We start from the raw sequence: 23,991 nt of genomic DNA on the forward strand, positions 1-23,991 counted from the left end.
TTGTCCAGTGGACAGGACCCCCACAGGACCACCACATTTGTGTAGTGAGTCATTCTCTGCACTGCAGTAACATTGACGTGGTGGTGGTGTGTTAGTGCGCATTGTGCTGGTGCAAGTGGATCAGACACAGCAGTGCTGCTGGAGTTTTAAACATCTCGTCATCACTGACTGAGAATAGTCCACCGACCTAACAGATCCAGCCAACGGTGACATAAACCATATAATCACGTCTATGAGAGAGTACCGAACGGCTCCATATGATTTATGTAGGCAAGATTATCTTACTTGCTACATTAGCCTAAAAGCTTCAGCGCTACAACTAAAGTTGCAAACTTCAGACACCAAACATGTACTGAACAGCTCCAAATCCAACCAAAATCATATGGAACATATGGAGCTGTTCAGTACTCTCTAATAGACGGGATTATATGGTTTGTCACCGTTGGCTGGATACTTGTGGTTGGTGGACTATTCTCAGTCCAGCCGTGATGATGAGATGTTTAAAACTCCAGCAGCACTGCTGTGTCTGATCCACTTGCACCAGCACAACACACATTAACACACCATCACTACATCAGTGTTACTGCATTGCTGAGAATGATCCACCACCCAAATAGTACCTGTCCTCTGGGGGTCCACAACGTATGCAGAGAAACAGATGGACTACAGTCTGTAACTGTAGAACTACAAAGTGCTCCGATATGGTCAGTGGAGCTGATGAAATGGAGAATGAGTGTAGATACAAAGAGATGGACTCAAAGAAGTGCAAAGTGAATGTGTGTGTATATATAGATAGATTATATGTATCTATATTATAGTTATATATAGATTACAGGAAATTTGCATTTAGCTAAATGTCAAATGTGGTCAGTTTTATTAGTCTATTACACTGTATGTCTCCGGCTTATGTTGTAATTATTTTCTAATGAAATGTGAGGAATATAGAGGCTGTTTAACGTGGGAATCTAATCCTCAGTTAACGATATGCTCCTGTGCAGCAGAACCTGTTTTACACGTTTTTGAGTATTTGTTGTTGCTCTAAAACACTGAAGCTCCAAAGTGAGAGGAGTTATGAACAGTAAAGCAGAACAGGAGCTGATCCAACACAGCAGAATGAAGTTAAACCCCCCAAAAAAGAGAATTAGGAACTAAATGTTAAAGACTGGGGCGGCACAGTGGCGCGGTCCTCCCACAGTCCAAAGACATGCAGTCCGGCCAATTGCATATGCTAAATTGATGGATGTTAAAGACTAAAATGGACCTCAGAAAAACGTAGACATACTTAAAGAGTGAAAATACTGAGGAGAGTACAAATTTATCAAAATTATACTTGAGTATGGAACTGTGATGGTGGCAGTGGTGATTTTATTTATTTTTATTTTTTATTAATAAAAAGCTCCATCAAAAAGTTGAGTACATGTCTGTCTCATGTCTGAGACATTGTTTCATGATTTATTTATTTTTTTCATTTGTTTATTTCTGGCCTAAAAACAAATATTTGAAACCCATTCATGGTGGAGATTCAGGACATATTAAGTTATGCTTTCCTTATAGGGCAACATTAATTTTAGTATTTCTGGTAATGAGTGTTGGATATTAATGTACACAAATGCCAAGATGAAGCCATATTTTCTTTAATGTTCCAGTACGAATTTGATTATCATGAAATTTTTACTGGGAAATTGAAGAGTAGAATAATATCCCATTTACAGTAAGAGTACACCCTGCTTACTGTATGTATTTCTACTCATTTAGAAGAAATAAAGTATTAATTAACAGGAGATGAAATGGGAATAAACATTAAAGTTCACACTTAGCCCAAATGTAGTCGGTCAGCCAAGACATGTTTGGTGTCTGAGGTTTGCTACTTTAGTTGTAGCGCTGAAGCTTTTAGGCTAATGTAGCTAACATGTAAGATAACCTTATATATGGTGCTAACTGCCTACATAAATCATATGGAGGTGTTCAGTACTCTCTAATAGACGTGATTTTATGGTTTATGTCACCATATGAAACTATTATGTATAAACATGGACTAAAGTACATTAGCATTGCTAAAAACAGTAGCAGAAGCCTAATAGGAGCTTAGCCACAGATTAGCATCATGCAGACTGCGGTCTTCAAAGGTTAGTCCAAAACTTAAACAGATGTCAGATGCCTAACATGTCTTGGCTGAACAGTTACATTATGGGGAACAAGGTGAAACTGGGTAAACTATTAAAAGTTTATGGAACAATATACAATGGCCAGTAAACCCACTATGTCTGCCCTGCAGAGTTTTTGTGGCTGTGGTGGGCGACCAGGCACAATGTCCCGTCGTTTTCTGAGGTTCTTCACTGCAGTGGGGGACAATCACCACAGCCTTTTCCAGTGGGACCATGAGGAGCTGCACACGAACGGCGAGGAGCTGGAGCCATCAAAGCAGACCCACTCCGCTGCGCTGACCTTCAGAGACTCCATGAAGAGACTCTTCAGCTCTGAGAGGTTTCAGGTACCAAAGATCTATGCAAATGTGTTTCTTCAGACAAAGCCTTCCAATGCAGTCATTGAAAGCAGCACTATATCCATCCATCCATCCATCCATTTTCTAAGCCGCTTCTCCGTCAGGGTGCTGGAGCCTATCCCAGCAGTCTTCAGGCGGAAGGCAGGATACACCCTGGACAGGTCGCCAGTCCATCGCAGGGCAGACAGACAGACACAGACAGTCACTCACACACTCACACCCAGGGGCAATTTAGCACGTCCAATTGGCCTGACTGCATGTCTTTGGACTATGGGAGGAAACCGGAGAACCCGGAGGAACCCCACGCAGACACAGGGAGAACATGCAAACTCCACACAGAGAGGACCCTGGTCGCCCGGCCGGGGAATCGAACCCAGGCCCTCCTCGCTGTGAGGCATGGACTGTGAGTGGAAAATGAGGGATGATAAGTGGAATTTTGTCTAAAATTCTGCTTCATCACCGGTGGGCCATCCAGAAAATGCTGAACAGAACACCAGTGGCCCGCCAACTTTGCCATCAGTGAGCCAACAGTGGCTATCCTCTTGATATGAGGGACAGTGTCCACAACGACAATTACAAAAAAAATTGTATAAGGTCTAGTCATTTCTCCCAACTGTTTAACAGTTGTATCGTTTATTTTACAAAATAAAAGTTTATGTGCATCTGGACTGTTTGAGAAGTCTATCAGAAATCTAGTCAGACCTTGTATGCAGGACAGTAATCTGGGTGGTCCGAGGGTGGACCAACAGTGGCAAACGGACAGATATATGGACAGATATATGCTATCTGGGTATGATGACAGTAGTTTATAATTCATCTACATCCTCAGAAGACATGTCCCTTGCCTAGTTTTGACTGAGTTCTCCATGAATTCTCTTTCAACTTTGCACTTGCAGAAGTCAGATTCACCATCAGAGGTCTCTAAATTCCCAAATCCTATAGTGTTGCTTAGAGTCAGTTCCTCTATGTCTGTGGTCGGCAACATGTGACTCTGGAGCATTTCTGTCTCTTTTACTGCCTGTTGTAGCTCCACAGCAGAATTTGATATTTAGGTAAAAAAAAAATCTCCTTTGCAGTAAAATAAAGCTCTGCTGATCATTCTAACACAGTTTTAACACTAAATGGTTTTTAATGCTGGGGTTAATATGTAACTGCTAATTCACTCTTTAACCCTGAAGACTGGTGTGCAGAATGCTGATCACCATAGCAATGCAGACAACACGGCTAGCTAGCAGCAAATTAAACAGCAAAAAGAAAGATTTAAGATGAACATTGATAATTTGGAGACAAATGGACTTATTTGAGTTTATAATCACTCCAACTTGTTTCCTGATACGTTTAATCTGCTGTCAGAAACAGTCAAACACTAAAATGTCACAAAGCTGAAATCAGCTTCTCATTCGCCAGCTTCTTGTTATAATTTTCCTGTTCTGCAGTAAATTGTAAAGCAGTTACATTCTGCCACCTCAGGCACTATTTAAGGTGGAACAGGAAACTGGAGCTGGCGAATGAGAAGCTGTTTTCAGCCTCAAAACAGTTGAACGTTGAGAGACTTTTTACAAGAAACTTCTATTTTTTGAGAAAAAGTTTCCTGCTGGAGATGTGCGAAAAAATCAATTACTATATCTGAGCTAAAACTTAAAGCAAAGTCTGTGTTTTCGTTTATATTACATTTTTTAGTCTATACTAGTACATTAGCACATACTGAGACATATTTACAGCCACAATAGTAAAATGGACATAAAATGTTATGGCTTCCAAGGTGGAATGATTTGTTGATGAACATCAGGATTGCCGAGCCCTAGTGTGTCCTGATGTAAGTTATCACAATGATGATAACTAGGGATTCATGAAGTCAGCATCGGCAGATTGTTGCTTCATACTTAACAGTATTATTTTACTGTGGCTGATCTGTGTTGACCCTGACGGAGAAGCGGCTTAGAAAATGGATGGATGGATGATCTGTGTTGAAGTTTTACGAGGTTAATAGCGTGAGGCAGTTAAGAGCACTCACACTGAATAAAACACCATAGCATAAAATATCCACGACTCATTGTGCTGGATACCCAGTTGCCTCTTACATTCCATGTTACACTGATTGGTGTTATTGAAATAGGCAACTGATTTTTCTATTAAGAATTTGCCCATTTGGATCATTAAAGAATAAATAATGTTATTTATTTAGTGATTTGGAATAATAATAATAATAATAATAATAATAATAATAATAATAAGTGCTGTTCTGATGTTCTAGTGTACATATTCAATTATTCCACACACTGTGAGCTTCGGCTTAAAAAACAGTCATAAAATGTATGATGAGTGCCCCCTAATGATAAAATATCATATTGCTCACTCCTATTATACTTTATACACTATTAAATGGTGAAATGGCAACAGTCACATTGATTAACTGGGCTGATATGAAAGGCTGCACAGTGCATGTTCTTTAAGTAACATTTATGCTCTTCTGTGTTCTAGATAGGTGTTGTGTGCCTGGTGGTCTTGGATGCCATATTTGTACTATGTGAGCTGCTGATCGATCTCTCTATAATCAAAGCAGACGAGCACCGGATCGCTCCACAGGTGAGCTGCTGTCAGGCCAAATCTGCAGACCTCTGCAGCGCAGCTACTGCAGGGTCATGTTTTTTTAGTTGCGCATGTTTTTATTTATATCTCATATAAACAAGTGGCTCATTCAATTAATAGTTAAAGTAATAATTCAAATCTCCAGTAGAAATGCGTAATTCCGCCGTATTCAATATATAATTTATTATTCACAATTTTTTTTCACAGTATTCACAGTATTCTGAGGATAATAATTTAATACTAAACATGTATTTTTGTTTTAATTTTGAGGAAGTTAAGTGGTACTTCTTTTTTACACCACATCGGACATTTTTACGTATTAATGTTAACGTTATGATGTACAGTAACTGAGATAATGTAGTACAGAATTCATGTACATCCTTCAAACTTTCTGAATTGTGCTGTTCTGTCTGTCCTTGTTGGTTTTATTTATGTCTTGTTTATTCTGTCTTTAAACAGCATTAAACCACAAGGTTCCCCATGTTACTGTGGTTATGATGTAGAGCAGGTGAAATCCCTATAACAGCCTTGAGTGACTCAGTGGTTTTACATAACAGAGAAACTACACCACATTAATACCTAATATAAATTATGTATGCGGTTTAATGTGTATATGGAGTATTTTATAGTGTCAAACGTGCCTCAGCCTCATTTGAAAACCCAAACTATCTGTTCTATAATCAGAGCTTATGAAGTGATGAGAGACACATGCATGTGTCAAAACAGCATCCGAAACTTGTCTTTTCCATGCAACAGGGAAGTTCTGCAGAGAGATGACGTTTTTTTTCTGTCTTTGGTCCATTTAGACGTCTCTGGTCTGTATTGTATTCATACTTCAAACTAACTACACCAGAGCTTGTTTTGAAGCGAACTGAGACTGTCCTGCTCAGGGGGTCTTGGTCTGTTTATTTGATGCAGCGGGAGTTCGGAGAATAGTGTTCTCTCTTGCTCTAACAGAGCAATCGCACCAGGGCTCATTTTAATCCAACCAAACCTGCCATGTCTGAATGACCCCTAAGTTAAACCCTAAGTAAAACAGCCTGTTTTGAATTCATCATGAGTGTGGTCATACATATTAAAGTGATAATAATGAACATTCAACTGGCCAGTATTTTATTATTCCTTTTATAAGCTCTCTAATGCTCTCCCATGCAGGTTTTTCATTACCTCAGCTTGGCCCTCCTGACCTTCTTCATGGTGGAGTTGAGCTTGAAGCTGTTTGCATACCGGATGGAGTTTTTCAAGCACAAGTTTGAGGTGTTTGATGGGATTGTGGTGGTGGTGTCCTTCGTCCTGGACATTGTCTACATCTCCAGAGAGGATGCCTTTGATGGAATGGGCCTTCTGATCCTGCTCAGGCTGTGGAGGGTGGCTAGGATCATTAACGGTATGGCTGAGATAGATAGATGGATACTTAATTAATTTGACACATTTAGTCCTGAACAATATCAGCATTACACATCTGCAGACATCTGTGTCTGGGGGAAAAAAACTGTTCTATCTTTCTTCCTTTCTCTCTCTATCTCGCAGGTATACTGGTGACGGTGGAGAACCGAGCTCATCACAAAGTGCAGAAAGTGCAAGAGAGCAACGATCGACTCGTCCAGCAAGTCAACGAGCTCCAAGAACAGAAAGCCAGAATGGTGAGCTAGTAGCATTCTCCTCATCAAAATTAATCATAAACTGAACCTAAACATCTAAGGACACTGCAGGCTTGGTGTTTTTGCCGCTCCATTACACTTTATTCAGCTCATGAGTTAATTATGAAACTCTGTGTGCATGTTTTGGAGGGAAAACATTAAAGCCATAGATTCTCTTTTACCTCAACCATCAGAGAGCCAGGTCTCTGTTAGGCTGAATCTGGTATTCTGGGGTGAAAAGAAGTGAAAATATGTATGTTAAGGCCCATGTTTGCATTTTTTGAAACCCGAAAAATTACAGAAATGAGCTTCTTTAGTTTTGCACTGGAGCTACGAGGGTAATGTACCCAGCAAGTAATGGAAGCTTATACCCTACCTGTTAGCATTATGCTACGGGCATGCCAAAAATCATTACTCGCTGGCCTCAAACTCTCAAGACTTGCTTATTTTGTCCATGTTAATAGACAATAGTGTGTCCTATGGTGTCAGAAACCACAAAGTCTATAGAGATCCTGAACAGATACTGAACCACAGTTTGAGGTGAGTGTGTGATGATTTAGGCATGCTGTAAAATTGTATACATGTGATATTTCAGCAAACTCTTGCTTTAAACTGTGCATTTCTCTATTTTTGAATGAATTTTGAATGAAGCTCGCAGAGACTTTGATTTGAAATGTGTTGTGAATCTTTCTACAGGAGCAGGAGCTCAGCAGGCTGCGAGCGCTTTTAAAGCAGCACAACATCGAGCACTAGCACTGTGTTCATCCTGCAAATTTACTCTCACCAGCAAACCCATGCTTGTACAAAAGGCTAGTCACATCTGCACTCTTCATTGTGAATGGAGCCAGTGAAAGCAAATACGACACGTGTCTGATTAAATCCTGTAGGTCCTCAGCTACTGTCTCTGTCATATTTTAGATTAGACTTTGTCTATAGCAATCCAGAAGGGCCATGAAGGGCAACAAAGACTGTATAATTGGCTGTATAGTTGAATAAGTAGAGTATGGTATCAAATGTTATAGTGAGTAAGTACTATACCAAATCAGATGTTACAGTGAATCACTAGAGTACTGGTGTTCATCTAGTGAATCAGTACAGTACTGATTCACATGTTATTAAATCAGGTGTTATAGTTAATCAGTACAGTACTGAATCTTTAGATGTGAATCAGTAATGAGTCAGGTTTTGTAGTGAATCAGTACAGTACAAAAATGACAGTATAGTCAGTTTAATACTGAATCGGGTGTTGTAATGAATCAGAACAACACTGTATAAGGTTATAGTGCAATACTGAATCTGGGAACACAATCAGTAAAGTACAAAAGAAGTTGGTATAGTGAATAAGTACAGTACTGGATCAGGTTTTGTAGTGAATCAGTACAGTATTGAATCAGGTGCTGTAGTGAATCAGTACCTCACAGAATCAGGTGTTGTAGTGAATGAGTACCTCACAGAATTAGGTTTTGAAGTGAATCAGTACAGTACTGAAGCAGGTGTAGTAATGTATCAGCACAGTACTGAATCGGGGTTTTGTAGTGAATCAGTACATTACTGAATCATGTTCTGTAGTGAAGCATAGTATTGAATTAATTGTTGTAGTGAATTGGTATAATACTGAATCAGGTGATATAGTGAATCAGTCTAGTGCTAAGTAAGCCATAAGCTATACTAAAACTGGTATGTTGAGAATTTTTATAAAGGGAAAAAATTGCCAGGTCTACATTCTTATAACCAGCTCTTTTTTTTCCTTTTTATTCAAAGCCTTTGCACTGTCCATCTGCATAAATATATGTGCACTAACATTTTTCTGTAAACATGTAAACTTGTCTCTGGCTTGCTGTAAGAAATATGCTTTGATGTATACTTTGTATACTATAAAAAATGATTTGCAAAGGAATCAAATGTATTCTTTGTTATATCTGAACAGCATATATAAAAAATAAAGAAAATTGGGAAAAATGTTTGAGCATGAGCAATATGTACAGATCATATGGAATAATTTAGTATGTACATTACTAACACAGCTGCCAACACTTGTTCGGGTTAAGGTCTGTAACCAGTACAGGCTGACCTAATACAAATTTAAAATTTCTGGAAAACCAAATAGTTCAACAATATATAGTAAATACAGAATTCACAGAAACATCAAGAGTCCAAAAATGATTGTAGCAAAATACAGTCTTCCATAATTCACTTAATGAGGTATTGTCACTTTGTCATGTAAGTCCAAACAGTCCAGGTCACACAAATGGGAAAAAAAAGTCGAAGGGTAGTTTGGCGTTGATGGTGGGAGGAACTCTGAAGCCTGGACTGGCTGACGCAGAAACATCTATAAAGCTCACAGAGCTGGTGACGGGGACGATGGTGCCACCAGTGGAGAGAGAAGACTGTGAAAACAAAATTTTTTTTTTACAGAACTCATTTTTTGGGAACAACTGGCACAAAAATTTCACTTTATAGAGGGGTAGCAGTAGGCCAGGGGTTGCAACCCAAATGTTAAGAAGAGCCATTTTGTCCTTTCAACCAAAATCAAACCACCTTCAGAGCCACAACATTTAATATACATTTTACCATCTTGGCTGTAAATATATCCCAGTATGCGCTGATGTTCTAGTATAGGCTATATATATAAACCAAAAACGCAGACTTAATGTGCTCTGCTTTAAGTTTGGCTAATTAGCTTATTAGCTCAGCTATACCTGATTTTCTCACATCTGTGGCAGGAAACTTGCTCAAGTACAATAGTTTCTTGTAAAATGTTTATGAGGCTGAAGTCGCTTGTCATTCGCCAGCTTCTTATTTGAATTTTACTGCTCCACCTTAAATGGTGCCTGAGGCGCCAGAGTGTAACTGCTACGCCATTTAAGATGGAACGTGAGAATTTGAAAAATAAGCTGGTGAATGAGAGTCTGACTTCAGCCTCACAACTTTTTAGTGTTTGACAGTTTGTGGTTACAGATTAGGAAACCAGCTGGAGTGATTATAAATGCAAATAAGGTCATTTGTCTCCAAATGATCGATGTTCGTCTTAAATCTTTCTCTTTGCCTTTTCATTAGCTACCAGCTATATGAAACCATTGTCTGTGTTGCTATGGTGACCAGCAGTCTGCACTGATCTTCAGGGTTAAAAGGTGAATTGGCAGTTACATTAACTCCAGCATTTAAGACCATTTGTTTTTAAAATTGTGTTAGAATGATCAGCAGAGCTTTACTATTGCCTCGAAAATTAGATTATTTCAGATAAAGTGGAATAGACAGGAGGTGATCTACAGTCTGTTGCATTTTCGTGTTCATTTGAAGCGTGACAGAAACATCACTGACTCAACTATTCAGTTAAACGGTATAACGTTAACACGGTTTGCACTGTTTGTATATTGCATTATCTACACGTATTTGTAGAACACTGGTGTAATAGTTATGATGAAACTCACACCAGAGAAAAAGTATCAACTGGTCTTCAGTTTGTTGCGTGCAATTACACATTTCCACAAGAGGTCTCCAAGTCCTCAGTTCTTATATACTCCAGCTTTAATGTAACAAGATTTTATTCCAAGAAGTATTCCAAGATGTTGAAATAAAGGTTCATATAATCTGCACTGAAAAAATAAAAGGCTAAATAAAGTTGACTTACTAAAGTGCTGGTGTTGAACCTGATTATCTCCACGACGCTCACAATCTGAGCTTGGGGGTTCACCAGGGTTCCATACTTGGTCCATCTTACTTCAAGATGATAGGACAGAGGAATATTGCATCCCTGTGTGCCCTAAATAAAAACATTAAAAAAAAAAAAAGATTGGGCCTTATTCATTAACCATTCTTAAGAAAAAAATTATTCTTAAAATTCACACTTTTTTTTGACACTCACCAATGTTTTCTTATTTGGGATTTATTCTTTGGTAAGAACAGAATCTACACACATTCAAGAGCACAAAGGTGAGAACAGTTCTGCACTTTAACAACTTCCTGCAATTTCCCCCTGGGATCAATAAAGGAATCTGAACTTGTCATGTATCTGACATGGACTTTTTCTTGGGACTTTTCTCAAGAACACATTTAAGAACAAACTTGGAGATATTGGAGAAGGAAATCCATTGTTACCTACAAGCCTCCTCAGTTTGCTTTATTGTGACTCTTGAGTAACCAGCCTTTAAAACACAGTTTCCTCTTGCTTAAAACCCCACTTCTGTGTCTGTGTTTTAGGTAATTAAAAATGTGGCACTTCAAGGAAATGTGAACACTAATACAGCAATTTCTAATACACCACTGTTTGTGCTTAAGAATGAGATTAAACTTCCGACTTGCTTAATACTGTCTGGAAATATATCACTGTGCCTGACAGAATGAGTGTAGAAATGTTAGGATTGTATCTTGATTAGTTCTAAAACATGGAGACTTTTAAACCTCCATTAAAATGAGTGCTATAATAATAAAGTCCAAATTTGATCAAGCTGTAACTTTTGAAGTTTTGATATTAGATACATGAAATAGGCAGGAATCATTAGTATAGGGTGTGTTTAACTATCAAAACAGATACAGAGATGAAAAAAACAATTCACTGGGTACACTTTCCCTTACAAGTTAACTTTTGCTCTTTATAATCAGCTACAAGCATTTCTGAATTTCTAAATCTAACAATAATGAAATTCTGTACATTATGTATTCAGCAAAACTACTTCATTATACAGTTGTAAACAAATGTTTGGGAGCCCCTGATCAAATGACATGTTTTGTTGTAGTGAAAATAGGTTAACATGTCCTTTACGAAAAATATACTTCTGTGTATAATACAGAATTACCCTTTATTTGCTCAATTTAAAATATTGTAGAAAAAAAGAAAATATAAAAATTTGTGTTTTTTTCAGTACAATAAAATTGCCAAATAAATTAATCTTGTGCACCAAAATTAGCTAATAATTCCATATTTAGAGGTGAATTTCAGCAGTTTAACTAAACTTTCTTCCTAATTCAGTGTTTAAGATATAATCAAAGTTATTCAGAGTGGTTTGGTGTGAAATGGTTGACTATAGAGAGCCAGATTTCTTTAATGTGGTGGTGAAAGGAACCAGGGGTCACCATGACTACAACACAAATATAGGCATTTTATTTACTATCCAGAGCCACCAGTGAACCTACACGGGTTTTAAAATTCATTGAAAGTGGGCATGAAACGTGTTCCAAGGCAAAATAGTCCCAAAAGAAAACATATTTTTTCAGATTTTACAATATTTTACCATTGAGCAACCTCTGTGTACCTCTTCACCATGAAAGGATTTTTAAAAACATAAATGTTTTAACCCAGCATCTTCTCAAAACTGTTGTAAAGCAACGACTCAGACATCAGGCAGTGTGTTTATCACCATTTCAATAACTTGTAATAACTTTCTGTGAGTGAGAGCTTTTAGAGCTGGATGTCTGGTTCCTATCACCACTACTGTGAACAATTTAGAGCACTTCACACCAAACCACTCTGAATGACTTTGTTCACATCTTCACCATGTAATTATATAATTACTGAGGACTTTCATAGTTTTTGCATATGACCAAGTATTCAGCAAATATTCTTGAAAAATGGAGATTTGAGGCGGCTGTACAGCCAACATGAAAAGGCTAAATACCGTTATTGTGGTTTGGTTCCCTATGGGCACCCAGTCCATGGTGTTTTGAGGCAGAGAGTTCCCAAAAGACGCCACATAGTCTGGAAAACTCTGGCCTTTCAGTCTTCCTAAAATGGCTTCAGACACTAGCGAACAATTTGCTCCATCCTCCAGCCTGCAGAGGGATAAAAAAAGAAAAAGAATAAACTTACTTTGGATACAAGGGGCCATCTCAACAACATCAATAAATGCATAATGCTTAATTAGTCTCATCATTCTGGATGGCAAGAAATGAGTATATTAGATCAGCATAATGTTTTGATGAACATGGTGCCAGTGGAAATCATTAAAACCAATCCTTCAAAGTCCATTACATACTGGGTAATAAATGTTGTTTATGGGATCCTACCTAAAGGTACAACCCGATACCACATCTTTCCCAAACAGGACTGGTGACCGCTGAGGAAAGCTGAACAGGCAATCTTGATCTGCAGAGCTCTGTAGAACCGTGAGTGACCCCTCTGGGTTAGAGCTTTGAATAATCCCTGTGGAACAGCAGTTAAGGAAGGTAGCACCAGTGATAAAACTAAAGGGGCAAACTTAGATACCAAACATGATTGACCACACTTTCAGAAATAAAGGTGCTGAACTGTCACTGGGGTGGTTCCCTCAAATGTACATTTCAGTACCTTTAGTCAGGAAATATAATTGTATCACAATCCACTGAAATTATATTTTCTAAATTGTACTGACTCCACACACCCCGTCTCGTCTCCAGGTTTTTTATTTTATTGTTCTATTTTAAAACATCAGATTATGAAAAGATACAAATATGTACTTTTCCACTAGGAAAAATGTATTTAAGGTACACAATTGGACCTTAAAACCACTGTTGTACCCTTGAGGGAACATTTACATTGTTTCTACCTTTATGACTGAAAAATGTACCTGCACCTTTAATTCTAACAGTGCACATTTGGGGTAAGGGGGGAAACTGTAAATTTGATTTTGGCCAAACTACTGCATTAGCTAATTTTGACATCTTGACATCTTTGACGCACAGACTGTAAAAACAGGACAGTAACACATAATATTTAAATTTATTAAGCACGCTCTTGATATTATCAGAGGGATCTGGGGAAAAGGATATTCTGCAGTTCTCCATCCTGCCACTAGAGGAAGTCCAACCACATAACCAGGGTTTCCACTGGAGCGGAGCATTGTATCACTTTTTGCCTCCTATTAAAATGGAATACATGGAGTTATGAAGTCTGGCATGGGCATTTCTGCACTAAATATTTTTTAACAAATGCAAAATTTGACATGGATACCTGAACAAAGGCTATTTGGAACTCCTGCTGAATTGGCAGCATGGCACTATTAACAGCTCCCAGCACAAATGATACGGCAACTCTTACAATCTGACCAGCTTCTCCATACCTGACTGTGTATTTCACCTAAAAAAAGGTCACAGATTACATCAACATTACTGATTTCCTGCAGGGATTTCCACTGAATATTTAATATAGTTCTTTCAGATTTCATTACAATTCTATTTCATACACTCATTATCCACTTTAACAGATAGACTGTATAGCAACTGATGGACTACAGTCTGTAATTATATATTTATACAGTGGGCCTTCAAGGTGGACGTTTCAAATAAATAGCCAGTGAGTGGAAGCACAAGGTTGGTGTTTCTAATAAAGTGGCCAGTGCAGGGAAAGCAAAAGGCAGGTGTTTCTAGTAAAGTGGCCAGTGAGTGAAAGCACAAGGTAGGTGTTTCCAGGATAATGGCCACTGAGTAGATGTGCAAGGGGTTTCTAATAAACTGGCCAGTATGCGAAATTAAAGTGGTCAGTGAGTGGAAGCACAAGGCAAGTGTTTCTAATAAAGTGGCCAGTGAGTGGAAGCACAAGGTGGGTGTTTCTAATAAAGTGGCCAGTTAGTGGAAGCACAAGGCAAATGTTTCTAATAAAGTGGCCAGTGAGTGGAAGCACAAGGCAAGTGTTTCTAATAAAGTGGCAAGTGAGTGGAAGCACAAGGTATGTGTTTCTAATAAAGTGGCCGGTGAGGGGAAGCACAGAGTATGGATTTCCAATAAAGTGGTGTTTCTACAGGTATATATTGTTATATATTAATATATCATTTAAAAATGCATTCATAAGAAATGGCTTAAATGCCTTGTTTGCCAGAAATACACCGAGGTCAGTTTTAGCTCTGTACTCTTGTTTCTGAGCTCACCTGCAGCACCACCTGGTTGCAGACATCAGCAGGCTGCAGAAACTCAGGTTCAAAGGCAGAATCAGCAGCTGTTTCCAGGAGCGTCTGGGTGCCCTCCAGCGACTGCAGGGTAACAGCTTCCACCCACATGGCCACCAACTGAGACACAGACATCCTGTTTCAGTCACAGACACTAGTGTAGACACTCAGCTAATCCTACACTGCTAATCCAACTTAGAGCTGATCAGGCCACGCTTTGCATTAGCTTTAGTGCGCCTGCTGCGAGACCTGGCTGAGCGTGTGATGGCCTGAATGCTGTGCAGTTTTAGCACTGAAGTAAGACAGGCCGTCCAGTGACGAGAGGATTACAGGGCTTCAGTTTCCAAAGGATGTCAGACAGGCGGAAATGTACTTGGACAGGACCTCAAATACCTTCAGCTTCAGACTCGTAAATGTGCAAGTATATAATTATATGCAAATGTTTGGGCACTCCTGGTCAAATTACATGTCTTCTAAGTGTAAATAAGTTAACACACCCTCTACAGAGAACACACTTCTGTATATGTCAATGCACAATTACTGTTTATTTGCTTAACCTAACATATTGGGGGAAAAACATAAAATCTTAGGTAAAAGTTAAGGGACATTTAATATTTAATGGTTATGCGTTTCCAATCTGTTAAACTCATATTCAAGTTTGTTCCCTGCAGAGAATGTGTTAACTTCTTTTCACATTAAAAATCAACAAAATGTCCAGTTTTGAATAACAATGAGAACCTAAAAAATATGAAATTACACAGAGGCCAAAAAATCTTAAATCCTTTTCTGACCTTTCATTTTTTTAATTTGTTTTTTTCTTTTACTTGTGTTTATTTCACTCATAGTGTTAATTCACTGATCAAATGCACTACTGCACTATTTACATTGCTCTTAGAAACAAAATTTCATTTGTAAAAGCCTTTAGAACACAATGGGAAATGCATATTCAGCGTCCAATATTTTGACTAGTAATGTATTTCAAGCAGCAAACTGTAAACTTTCTTTCACAGTAAGCTTGTTTAACAGTGTAACAATGAAATTGTTTTCTTACATTAGCTTCTGTATCCTTGCCCTGCAGAACAAAAAAAATAGTTATACATCTGCACAAAAAGCAATAATTTGGCCAAAAATCTAACTTGTACAGTTTACCTCTCACAGCAAAAGTAGTTCATTAGCCAAGACACAACTGGAGTTTGAAGTTTGCACTACTGACACTGCAAGACACACTGATATCTAAACGTACAGACTAAATTTAGTCTGTGATTATTCAGGCATGCAGTTGTAAACTTGTAGGTGACTCCATTAATTGGACATATTAGCCTCACAGCTCCTCAACTTCGGACAAAAAACATGTCTTGGCCGATCAACTAATTTTGTCAACTAATTTTATTTTTGCAGAAACTATTGCTTTAAAAGGGCAGGAGAACATGGCCCTTAGACTGTTCTTACTCACTGAGAAAATGCGGAAGCTGGTGTAAGTCCTTAATTTCAAAGCCTCTAACGTGGTGCAGTCCTCTGCCAAAGCGAAACTCCTCATGCATCTGCTCGTCTGATCCTTCAGAAATGCTAACAAGAAGCAGTAACAGTGGCGGTTACTGAACAATTCACAGCAGGTAGTGAATAACATATGGTGGATACTGAATATTTCATAGTAGCTACTAAATAATTCAAAGAGTATACTCAATATTTTACTGTAGTCATGGTCGTTACTGCATAATTCATAGTAGATACCGAATAACTGCTAGTAAATACTCAATAATTCTTATTTACTGACTAATTTATATTTACCAAATAATTCATAGTAGATACTGAATAACTAATAGAATGTTACTGCACAGTACATGGTTTGGGTCTCATTCCACGTTACGCTGACCAATACACCCTTACTCTGTGTCGCCATACAGAAACGGTGAAGTGCAGAAGTATAAAACAGTCTTAAGCCACACCTGCAGGGTTTGTATCTAAGCAGTTTGCTGTTCCAGCAGACGCTGGAAGCCTGAAGAAACCTCGCTGTCCAGCCTCCTCCTCTGTTTGGATGATGTCTCCATACTGAGGACAAACACAGCATATAAGCAATGATCATCATTACTTACCAATTTTAGTCATTTATCTTCTGGCCTGCAGTATTAACACACAGACTGTTCTGCAATGTGACCAGTATAATCTGATTGCATTTTGCTTCATGCTTAAAATATTATTACAGCTAACCTTTCCTTTTTATTGGCATGAGATTAAAATGTGACATTTTGGAGAGGAAAGAGATTTTTCTCCAAACTGAGTTTCAGATTGCTCCTAATGTTGATTAATTTTAGTTGAGAGCACATTTTGTGCGTCTGTGTCGCCAATTCTCCTGGACTATGTCATCCAGCTCTTCTATTTTGATATCCACCCCTTTTTGGTATTGCACATGTTTATTTTGATTATTGTCTTTGTTTCGGAGCAATTATGCAAATATTCCTCAATGTGCCTCATCTGATTTAGCCATTCTAGGAACCCAATGATATATACACTTTGAAATGCCGCCTTCTACTTCGCTTAATTATTTCTCACTAGTAGCAAACAGAAGCTTTTAATTCATAACACATTTGTTTAAAATAGTACTGCAAAATGACAAAAGTTTGGGTCTGTTACATCAACCGTTCATCAAAGCCTGATTATGGCCAAAACCGGTATAATAATTGACGTTTTACTGTACATCATGTAGTCAACAGCACTAAATAACAGTGTTCAACATAATACCCATGACTTCTTTTACTGCGAGATCAGAAGATGCTAAAATGTCTGTGCCTATTTGGAGCATTCATTATAAAAAATTATTGGTGGATAATTATTGGTGGATTAATGGGCAACACTATTTGTTGTGAATTAGAAACTGAAATAAGTTCATGAAACAAAGTTCATGAAGACAATCTGCCGTTCAAAAACATTCTGTTCGTCTAGGCCAAGGATCAGCAACCCAAATGTGAAGAAGAGCTATTTTGTCAAATTTCAACAAAAATCAAACATTCATTGGGAGACACAACATTTCATGTTTTACCATCTTGGCTGTAAATATGTCTCAAAGAAAAACACAGACTTACTGTGCTCTGCTTTAAGCTTTAGCTTTAATTTATTTTATTTTTACCTAAGAATCTAATTCTACGGTGGAGCTGCTACAGGGCAGAAAAGAGCCACATGTTAGAGACCCCTGGTCTAGATGAAGTAAAATTGACCATTGATGACTACATGTACCTCTTTACATGCTTCACTGTCTGCGTGAGCTTAAAACAGAATGCCAATCTATTGGTTTTGATTGTTGGACAAAATTTCAATATCAAACCAAAAATAACAAACAAGTTCTTACATCTATCTACAAATAGTATATCGATCGCCGATACATTATATTTATCATGTAACCCTAAGTGCAATATAGAATGGATAACACAAAAGTTTGAAATCCTCTGTCCTTACACACAACAGGTGGAGCCAACTCTCAAACATGAGCATAGAACTAAAATGAGAAGTGAGAGCAGCAGAACTTTACCAGATATCCCGGAGAGTTTCCTTGTACAGGAGTCTCCAAGGCACTGCCTGTAACACTGGAGCTCCCAAAGAAGAATCCCACAAAGTGCCCAAAGAGATAATCGAAATTCTGCTCAGTGGGGGTGCTTGGGGTGACAAAGGACATGCCCTGTTCATCTGAAACCAGAACACAATAAAAATGGTTTCTTCAAGGGAAATTAAAAATCATCCAAGAGAGAAACAGTATGTTGTGCAAGTCAGATAATCTCTAAAGACCAGGGCATACTGACCAAACGTTCTGTAACAAACATAAGCATTTTAAGGCTGAGTCTCTGTACATGTTTTTAAAGGACTGAGGTGCTTATTTCCAATTTTTTTTAGGGAAAGACCTGTTTTTGCACTCTGGGTGCCACGTGGTCTACGGGGTCTGCATGGTTGCACCCTATATATTTAAATTAAATAATCTTTAAACCTTTCAACAGTTCATTTACACTTACCGCTCACAACAGCAATTTTATTTCAGGCCTAACTTAACACAGCAAAGTCTCTGCACACCACTGGGCCTCACTGCATGCAGTGCTGTGTCTTTTTATTTCTATTACTCTTCATTTAAAATACATCAGCCAAAGACAGCCTTTTTTAAACAAATAGCCGACAGGAAACACAACCTGGGAATTGATTGTGATGAGTCTTGTGTTGCACACCCACAACGAGCTGCACAGATGGCCGACTTTAATGCTGCACAAGGACCCAAAACTGAAGGCTCAAAGAAGGTCTGGCTCAATGTTTAGGTTTTAAATGATCTCAGAAACAACATAATACTGATGAGGATATGACAACAATAGTAGATAATTCACTCACATCCTCACATCTTTCACCAAGTTTTGACTAAATTCTCATTCAATTATCAGACTCATTCACTCAGAGAAGACCACCAGGGAGGTCCCCAAATCTTACACAGTGTAGCTTTAAATAATTATGGTAAATCTTTTTGCAAATGTCGACTTTAAAAAAAAAAAATACATACAAATACAACTGTTTTAAATGTACCAAAATGAACTTGTTTTAAATATCATCATGAAGTATCTCACAAACGTGAGTACACACCTCACATTTCTGCAAATATTTTATTATATCTTTTCACAACACTATAGAAATGAAACTTGGATATAACTTAAAGTAGTCAGTGTACAGCTTGTATAGCAGCATAGACTTGCTGTCCTCTGAAAATAACTCAACACACAGCCATTAATGTCTAAATAGCTGGCAACACAAGTGAGTACACCTCACTGTGAACATATCCAAATTGTGCCAAATTCTGCTGTTGTCCTTCTCTTTTGTCATGTTACTCATTAGAGTTACAAAGTTCCAGGTGTGAATGGGGAGCAGGGCTGTTAAATTTGGTGTTTAGGGTACAATTCACTCATACTGGCCACTGGATATTCAACAAGGCATTTCATGGCAAAGAACTCTCTGGGGATGTGAGAAATCGAAATGTTACTCTCTGCAAAGAGGGCCTAGGCTATAAGAAGATTGCCAACACCCTGAAACTGAGCTATAGCACAGTGGCCAAGTTCATACAGCAGTTTTCCAGGACAGGTGCCACTCCGAGCAGGCCTCGCCAAGATCGACCAAAGAAGTTGAGTTCATGTGTTCAGCGTCATATCCAGAGGTTGGCTTCAAAAATAGATGCATGAGTGCTGCCAGCATTGCTGCAGAGGTTGAAGAAGAAGGAGATCAGCATCAACTCAGTCTGCATGGCTGTCTTCCCAGAAGGAAGCCTCTTCTGAAGCTGAGAAAGCCTGCAAACAGTTTACTGAAGACAAGCAGTCCATGTCCTGTGGTCTGACGAGACCAAGATAAACTTGTTTGGCTCAAATGGTGTCCAGCATGTGCGGTGGTGCCCTGCTGAGGAGTACCAAGACAACTGTCTCTTACCTACAGTCAAGCATGGTGGTGGCAGCATCATGGTCTGGAGTTGCATGAGTGAGTTTTCCAACTTGATAATGACCCCAAACACACCTCCATGATGACAGCTGCCTTGCTGAAGGTAAAGGTGATGGACTGGCCAAGTGGAAGGAGGAGGAGCGAAAGGTGTCTAACATCCACCAGCTCTGTGATGTCATCATGGAGGAGTGGAAGAGGATTCCAGTAGTAACCTGTGAAGCTCTGGTGAATTCCATGCCCAAGAGGGTTATGGCAGTGCTAAATAATAATGGTGGTCCCACAAAATATTGAGAGTTTGAGCACAATTTGGGCATGTTCATAGTGAGGTGTACTCACTTTTGTTGCCAGCTATTTAGACATTAATGGCTGTTTGTTGAATTATTGTCAGAGGACAGTAAATCTATCCTGCTATACAAGCTGTACACTGACTACTTTAAGTTATATCCAAGTTTCATTTCTATAGTGTTGTCCCATGAAGAAGATATAACATATTTGCAGAAATGTGAGGGGTGTACTCACTTTTGTGAGATACTGTATAGCATTGTGAAAATGTATATTTTTACCACAATGCCCACCCTTAATGTAAACACTGGAAATGGAGTGTTGTAACTACACTTTCAGCTGGTCCAGCATTTGTTTTCAGTTAAACTTAGCAGGGTGATGATACACTTACAGTTAGCAGATTGTATACAGAAAACATCGGGGTTGAATTCTTGCTGGAAGGATGTCCTCACTTGCGACAAACCCTCTGGTGTTGTGCTGAGAGTGTATAGAGCTGCATCCTGGCTGCACAGTTTATAGTCACCACTGAACAAATAAACATTAGAGACAAAGGGGGTCAACACTTCCATTCCTTTCTGGTAGCTTTTGATACTCTGATTTCTTTATTAACTAAGGCAAGCACTACAGTGAGTAAGATACAAAAGGTATAACTAATTTTGCATTTGTTTTAAACAGTGTGATACATCTTAGGTGTTATATTGACTCATTATTAATGTTCCCTTTGGGAGAACAAGGCCTTAAATTATTTCCTTTTTTATTTCAAAGTAGAAGAGCTTTATATTCATAAAGAGATTGATTTAAAAATCAGAGGGGTTAATTAACCAATAACTGTGTTCAAATAAATAAACTGGTGTTCAGACAACTTTTTAAAGTTTTTTTTGCCATTATATTGCTTAAGTATCAAGCATTGTGATACTATACTTGGTCGATATCAAAGTCAAAATTCTCATATGGTGACAATCATATTATCATTCATTTTTGAGCTTCAAACATACAAATTATAATTTGTAAGTGCTTTGCTCCCTTCAAAAGGGCAAAAGACTGTAATTCAGAAATGTAAAGTTTACGTTTACACAGCAGGTAAAAGTGACCCGAATCTGATTTTCTCACCAAATCTGATTTTTTTGTTCAGCTGTTCACAGTATCTTTAAAACAGTCATGACGGCCAGCGAACACCTGTCGCTCCCGGAGCTTTCAGTTTCGTCTTTTCCAGCATCTCAGGAGTGATTATGAAGTTCCAGTGTTTGACAGTTGGGCTCATCACCCACAGTGTGTTCGAGTTCGCTGTAAAAAGGTGCGTTCTATGTCACATATGAGGAAAAAGATCAGATTTGGGCCACTTTTACCTGCTGTGTAAATGTAGCCAAGGTTACACAACTTACGTGACTTTCTTCACTGAACAGTGGGTAAACAGCGCCTGTTCCTGAGAGCAGTCCGGGTCACAGCAACAGTTCACATCACACTGCTCACTCTGCACGTTGCACGGACACAGATCAGATGCTGGAGCAAAAGAAGCACATCAAACTCAATATCAGCAACTTGCTTCTGATAACAAATGCTGCCTGTTTTGCAATAAGACAGGCATGTAAGTAAGTAAGTAAAGTTTATTATATAGTTATATATAATTTTATAGTTAGTTTATTATAGAGCACTTTTCACAGTCAAAAGTCACAAAGTGCTTTACAGAAACATTACACAACATAAAAGATAGCAAACTGGTGCACACATATTACCCAAATGTTCAAAAAGAAACATCTTTAGTTGCTTTTTATCAGATTTCTCAGAATCAGCAGACCTTAAAGGAGTTGGCAGAGTGCTCCACAGTTTAGGTGGGGGTCTTAAAGCAGGTGTGTGGAACAGACAGTAAATTCAACTTATTCGACATGAGAATAAGCTATATATATATATATATATGAGCGCATATAGGCAACAGGTAGCCAGTGAAGAGACATTAACAAAGGGGTTATATGAGACCTTCTGTTAGACCTAGTAAGTAGTCTTGTAGCAACATTCTGAATTGAGTGCAGATGACTAAGGAAAGACATTCCAAGTGAGGAAAACAGGGCATTACAGAAATCAGTGCAAGATCTCTCGCTCTGCATCTGAACTACCAGATCTTAGTTTACTAATATTTATTAAGTGTAAAAAACAAGATCTGGTCAACTGCTTATCATGGGCATTGAATGACAAGCCTGATCAAAAATAACCCCTAAATTACGCAAGCCAGGGTGGGCAGCAGAGAAGCAGAGGAAAAGCCCAAGAATTTATTTCATTAAAGGGATAACCTTTTTCCGAAAAGACAATCAAAACCTGTGTCTTATTTGTATCTATCTATAAAAAATTGTCCACTGTCCAAGATAACCTATGAAGTTTGCTAGGCTTAAACATAACATAGAGCTGGATATCTGTAAATAAGTGATATGCAATACTGAAGCTTTTTATAACCTGTCCCAAGGGCAGCAAATATAAGGAAAGCAATTGAAAGAAGCTGTACTAGGAGACAGTGTCATTATCTAGAACAGCAGGTGCCAACCCTGCTCCTAACTAACCTCCACCCCCTCTCCCGGCTATACGTTTTAGTGTTTTCACTACTCTGACACATCTGATTCAGCTCTTCACCTCACTTCCAAACACGGTCAACCCTTCAAGATTCCTTGTGCTCAATATGCTATAAAGCAACTAATTACATTTCCTTATTTCACTCATAGGTGATGGACACAAAGGAGAAATCATGTAGAAAGTGCAGATTCTAAACTTCCAAACTATACAGCAGTTGTGTTTGTAAGGTGGATATTTGCAAAAAGAAAAAGCACTTTCATGATTTGGAATGTTTGCATTATTTCTTGACAAAACATAAACTACATAAAAAGTAACTAACTTGTTACTATACAAGTAATTATGTAATTGTTTCAAAAAGGTTCTGCATAGAACCATACACAAAACATTCTCCACTCTCAATCTGAATAACCATTTCACCATGCAAAGAACCCTTCAACCAAGCTAACGGTTCTCTGAGTGTTCTTGGTTCAACCATTGTATTTACTCGAAAACCCTTTCAGCGCCGTCTTTTTTAAGAGTGAAGCTACTTAGCTAGTTAACTATCGCAGTCACTCTTGTTAACTGTAACTTTAGCTGTTTCTACCTCGAGTGACCGGCAGCGGTAAGGCTCCGGACAGCGGTAAGGGCAGCGCTGCGGTGGCCACCCGAGCTAAGTCTGGCCGGGCTGTTGGTTCAGGAGCCTCCTCTTCTGGGAAAGCGGGGCTGGGTTCGGCGGGCGCCGCTGCGGGCATCGAAAAGGGAGCTAAAGTGCCGTTTTCTCCCTCCGGCCGCTCCGTCACATTCAGAGAACCTTCCCAGTCGAACCATGTTCGGTTCGTGTCAGAGAAAGTGGCGTTAAAGCGGACAGAATCCGCATCGCTACTGCAGAGAGTTTTTACCAAACACGTAAATAAAAGAAAGGCACAAAACACAGCAGCCATGCTTAGCAACCGGGCTGAGTGTAGCCCGTCTCCAGGAAGTGGAATTCTGGGTAATAATATTTGAACAAGAATAAACAAACAACTGTTCTAATGTATTATTATTGTTGTCGTTGTTGTTGTTGTTTTGGTACTATACGGAAGGACACTTCATTTTTATTCTTTGCAAACAATCTGATTTTGATGCGTAAAATGAC

At 38.6% G+C, this 23,991-nt stretch overlaps 2 protein-coding genes across 4 annotated transcripts in view; one reads left to right on the top strand and one right to left on the bottom strand.

Moving 5' to 3' along the window:
• The window catches only part of hvcn1 (hydrogen voltage-gated channel 1), a 9,565-nt gene extending 874 nt beyond the window's left edge, over nt 1–8,691 (top strand). For all 3 annotated transcript variants that reach the window (XM_017711248.2, XM_017711250.2, XM_017711249.2), the window contains exons 2-6: nt 2,276–2,491; nt 4,985–5,089; nt 6,248–6,479; nt 6,623–6,735; nt 7,429–8,691. In XM_017711248.2, the coding sequence (XP_017566737.1) occupies nt 2,309–2,491; nt 4,985–5,089; nt 6,248–6,479; nt 6,623–6,735; nt 7,429–7,485 (690 nt within the window). In that variant the 5' untranslated portion in view covers nt 2,276–2,308 and the 3' untranslated portion in view covers nt 7,486–8,691. The remainder of the gene's footprint in view (nt 1–2,275; nt 2,492–4,984; nt 5,090–6,247; nt 6,480–6,622; nt 6,736–7,428) is intronic.
• tctn1 (tectonic family member 1) lies at nt 7,945–23,817 on the bottom strand. Its single transcript, XM_017711246.2, has 14 exons — nt 23,461–23,817; nt 21,701–21,818; nt 20,710–20,843; nt 18,112–18,266; nt 16,535–16,637; nt 16,042–16,154; nt 15,640–15,660; nt 14,571–14,708; nt 13,658–13,783; nt 13,477–13,565; nt 12,736–12,873; nt 12,348–12,501; nt 10,364–10,495; nt 7,945–9,119 (listed from the first exon to the last, which is right to left on the bottom strand). Exons 1-14 carry the CDS (start codon nt 23,795–23,797, stop codon nt 8,973–8,975), a joined length of 1,905 nt encoding a protein of 634 aa, XP_017566735.1. The 5' UTR covers nt 23,798–23,817; the 3' UTR covers nt 7,945–8,972.
• Nucleotides 23,818–23,991: the final 174 nt, after the last annotated feature.

Source organism: Pygocentrus nattereri, chromosome 18 (assembly GCF_015220715.1).
Source record: "Pygocentrus nattereri isolate fPygNat1 chromosome 18, fPygNat1.pri, whole genome shotgun sequence".
In the NCBI taxonomy this organism is placed as follows: domain Eukaryota; kingdom Metazoa; phylum Chordata; class Actinopteri; order Characiformes; family Serrasalmidae; genus Pygocentrus; species Pygocentrus nattereri.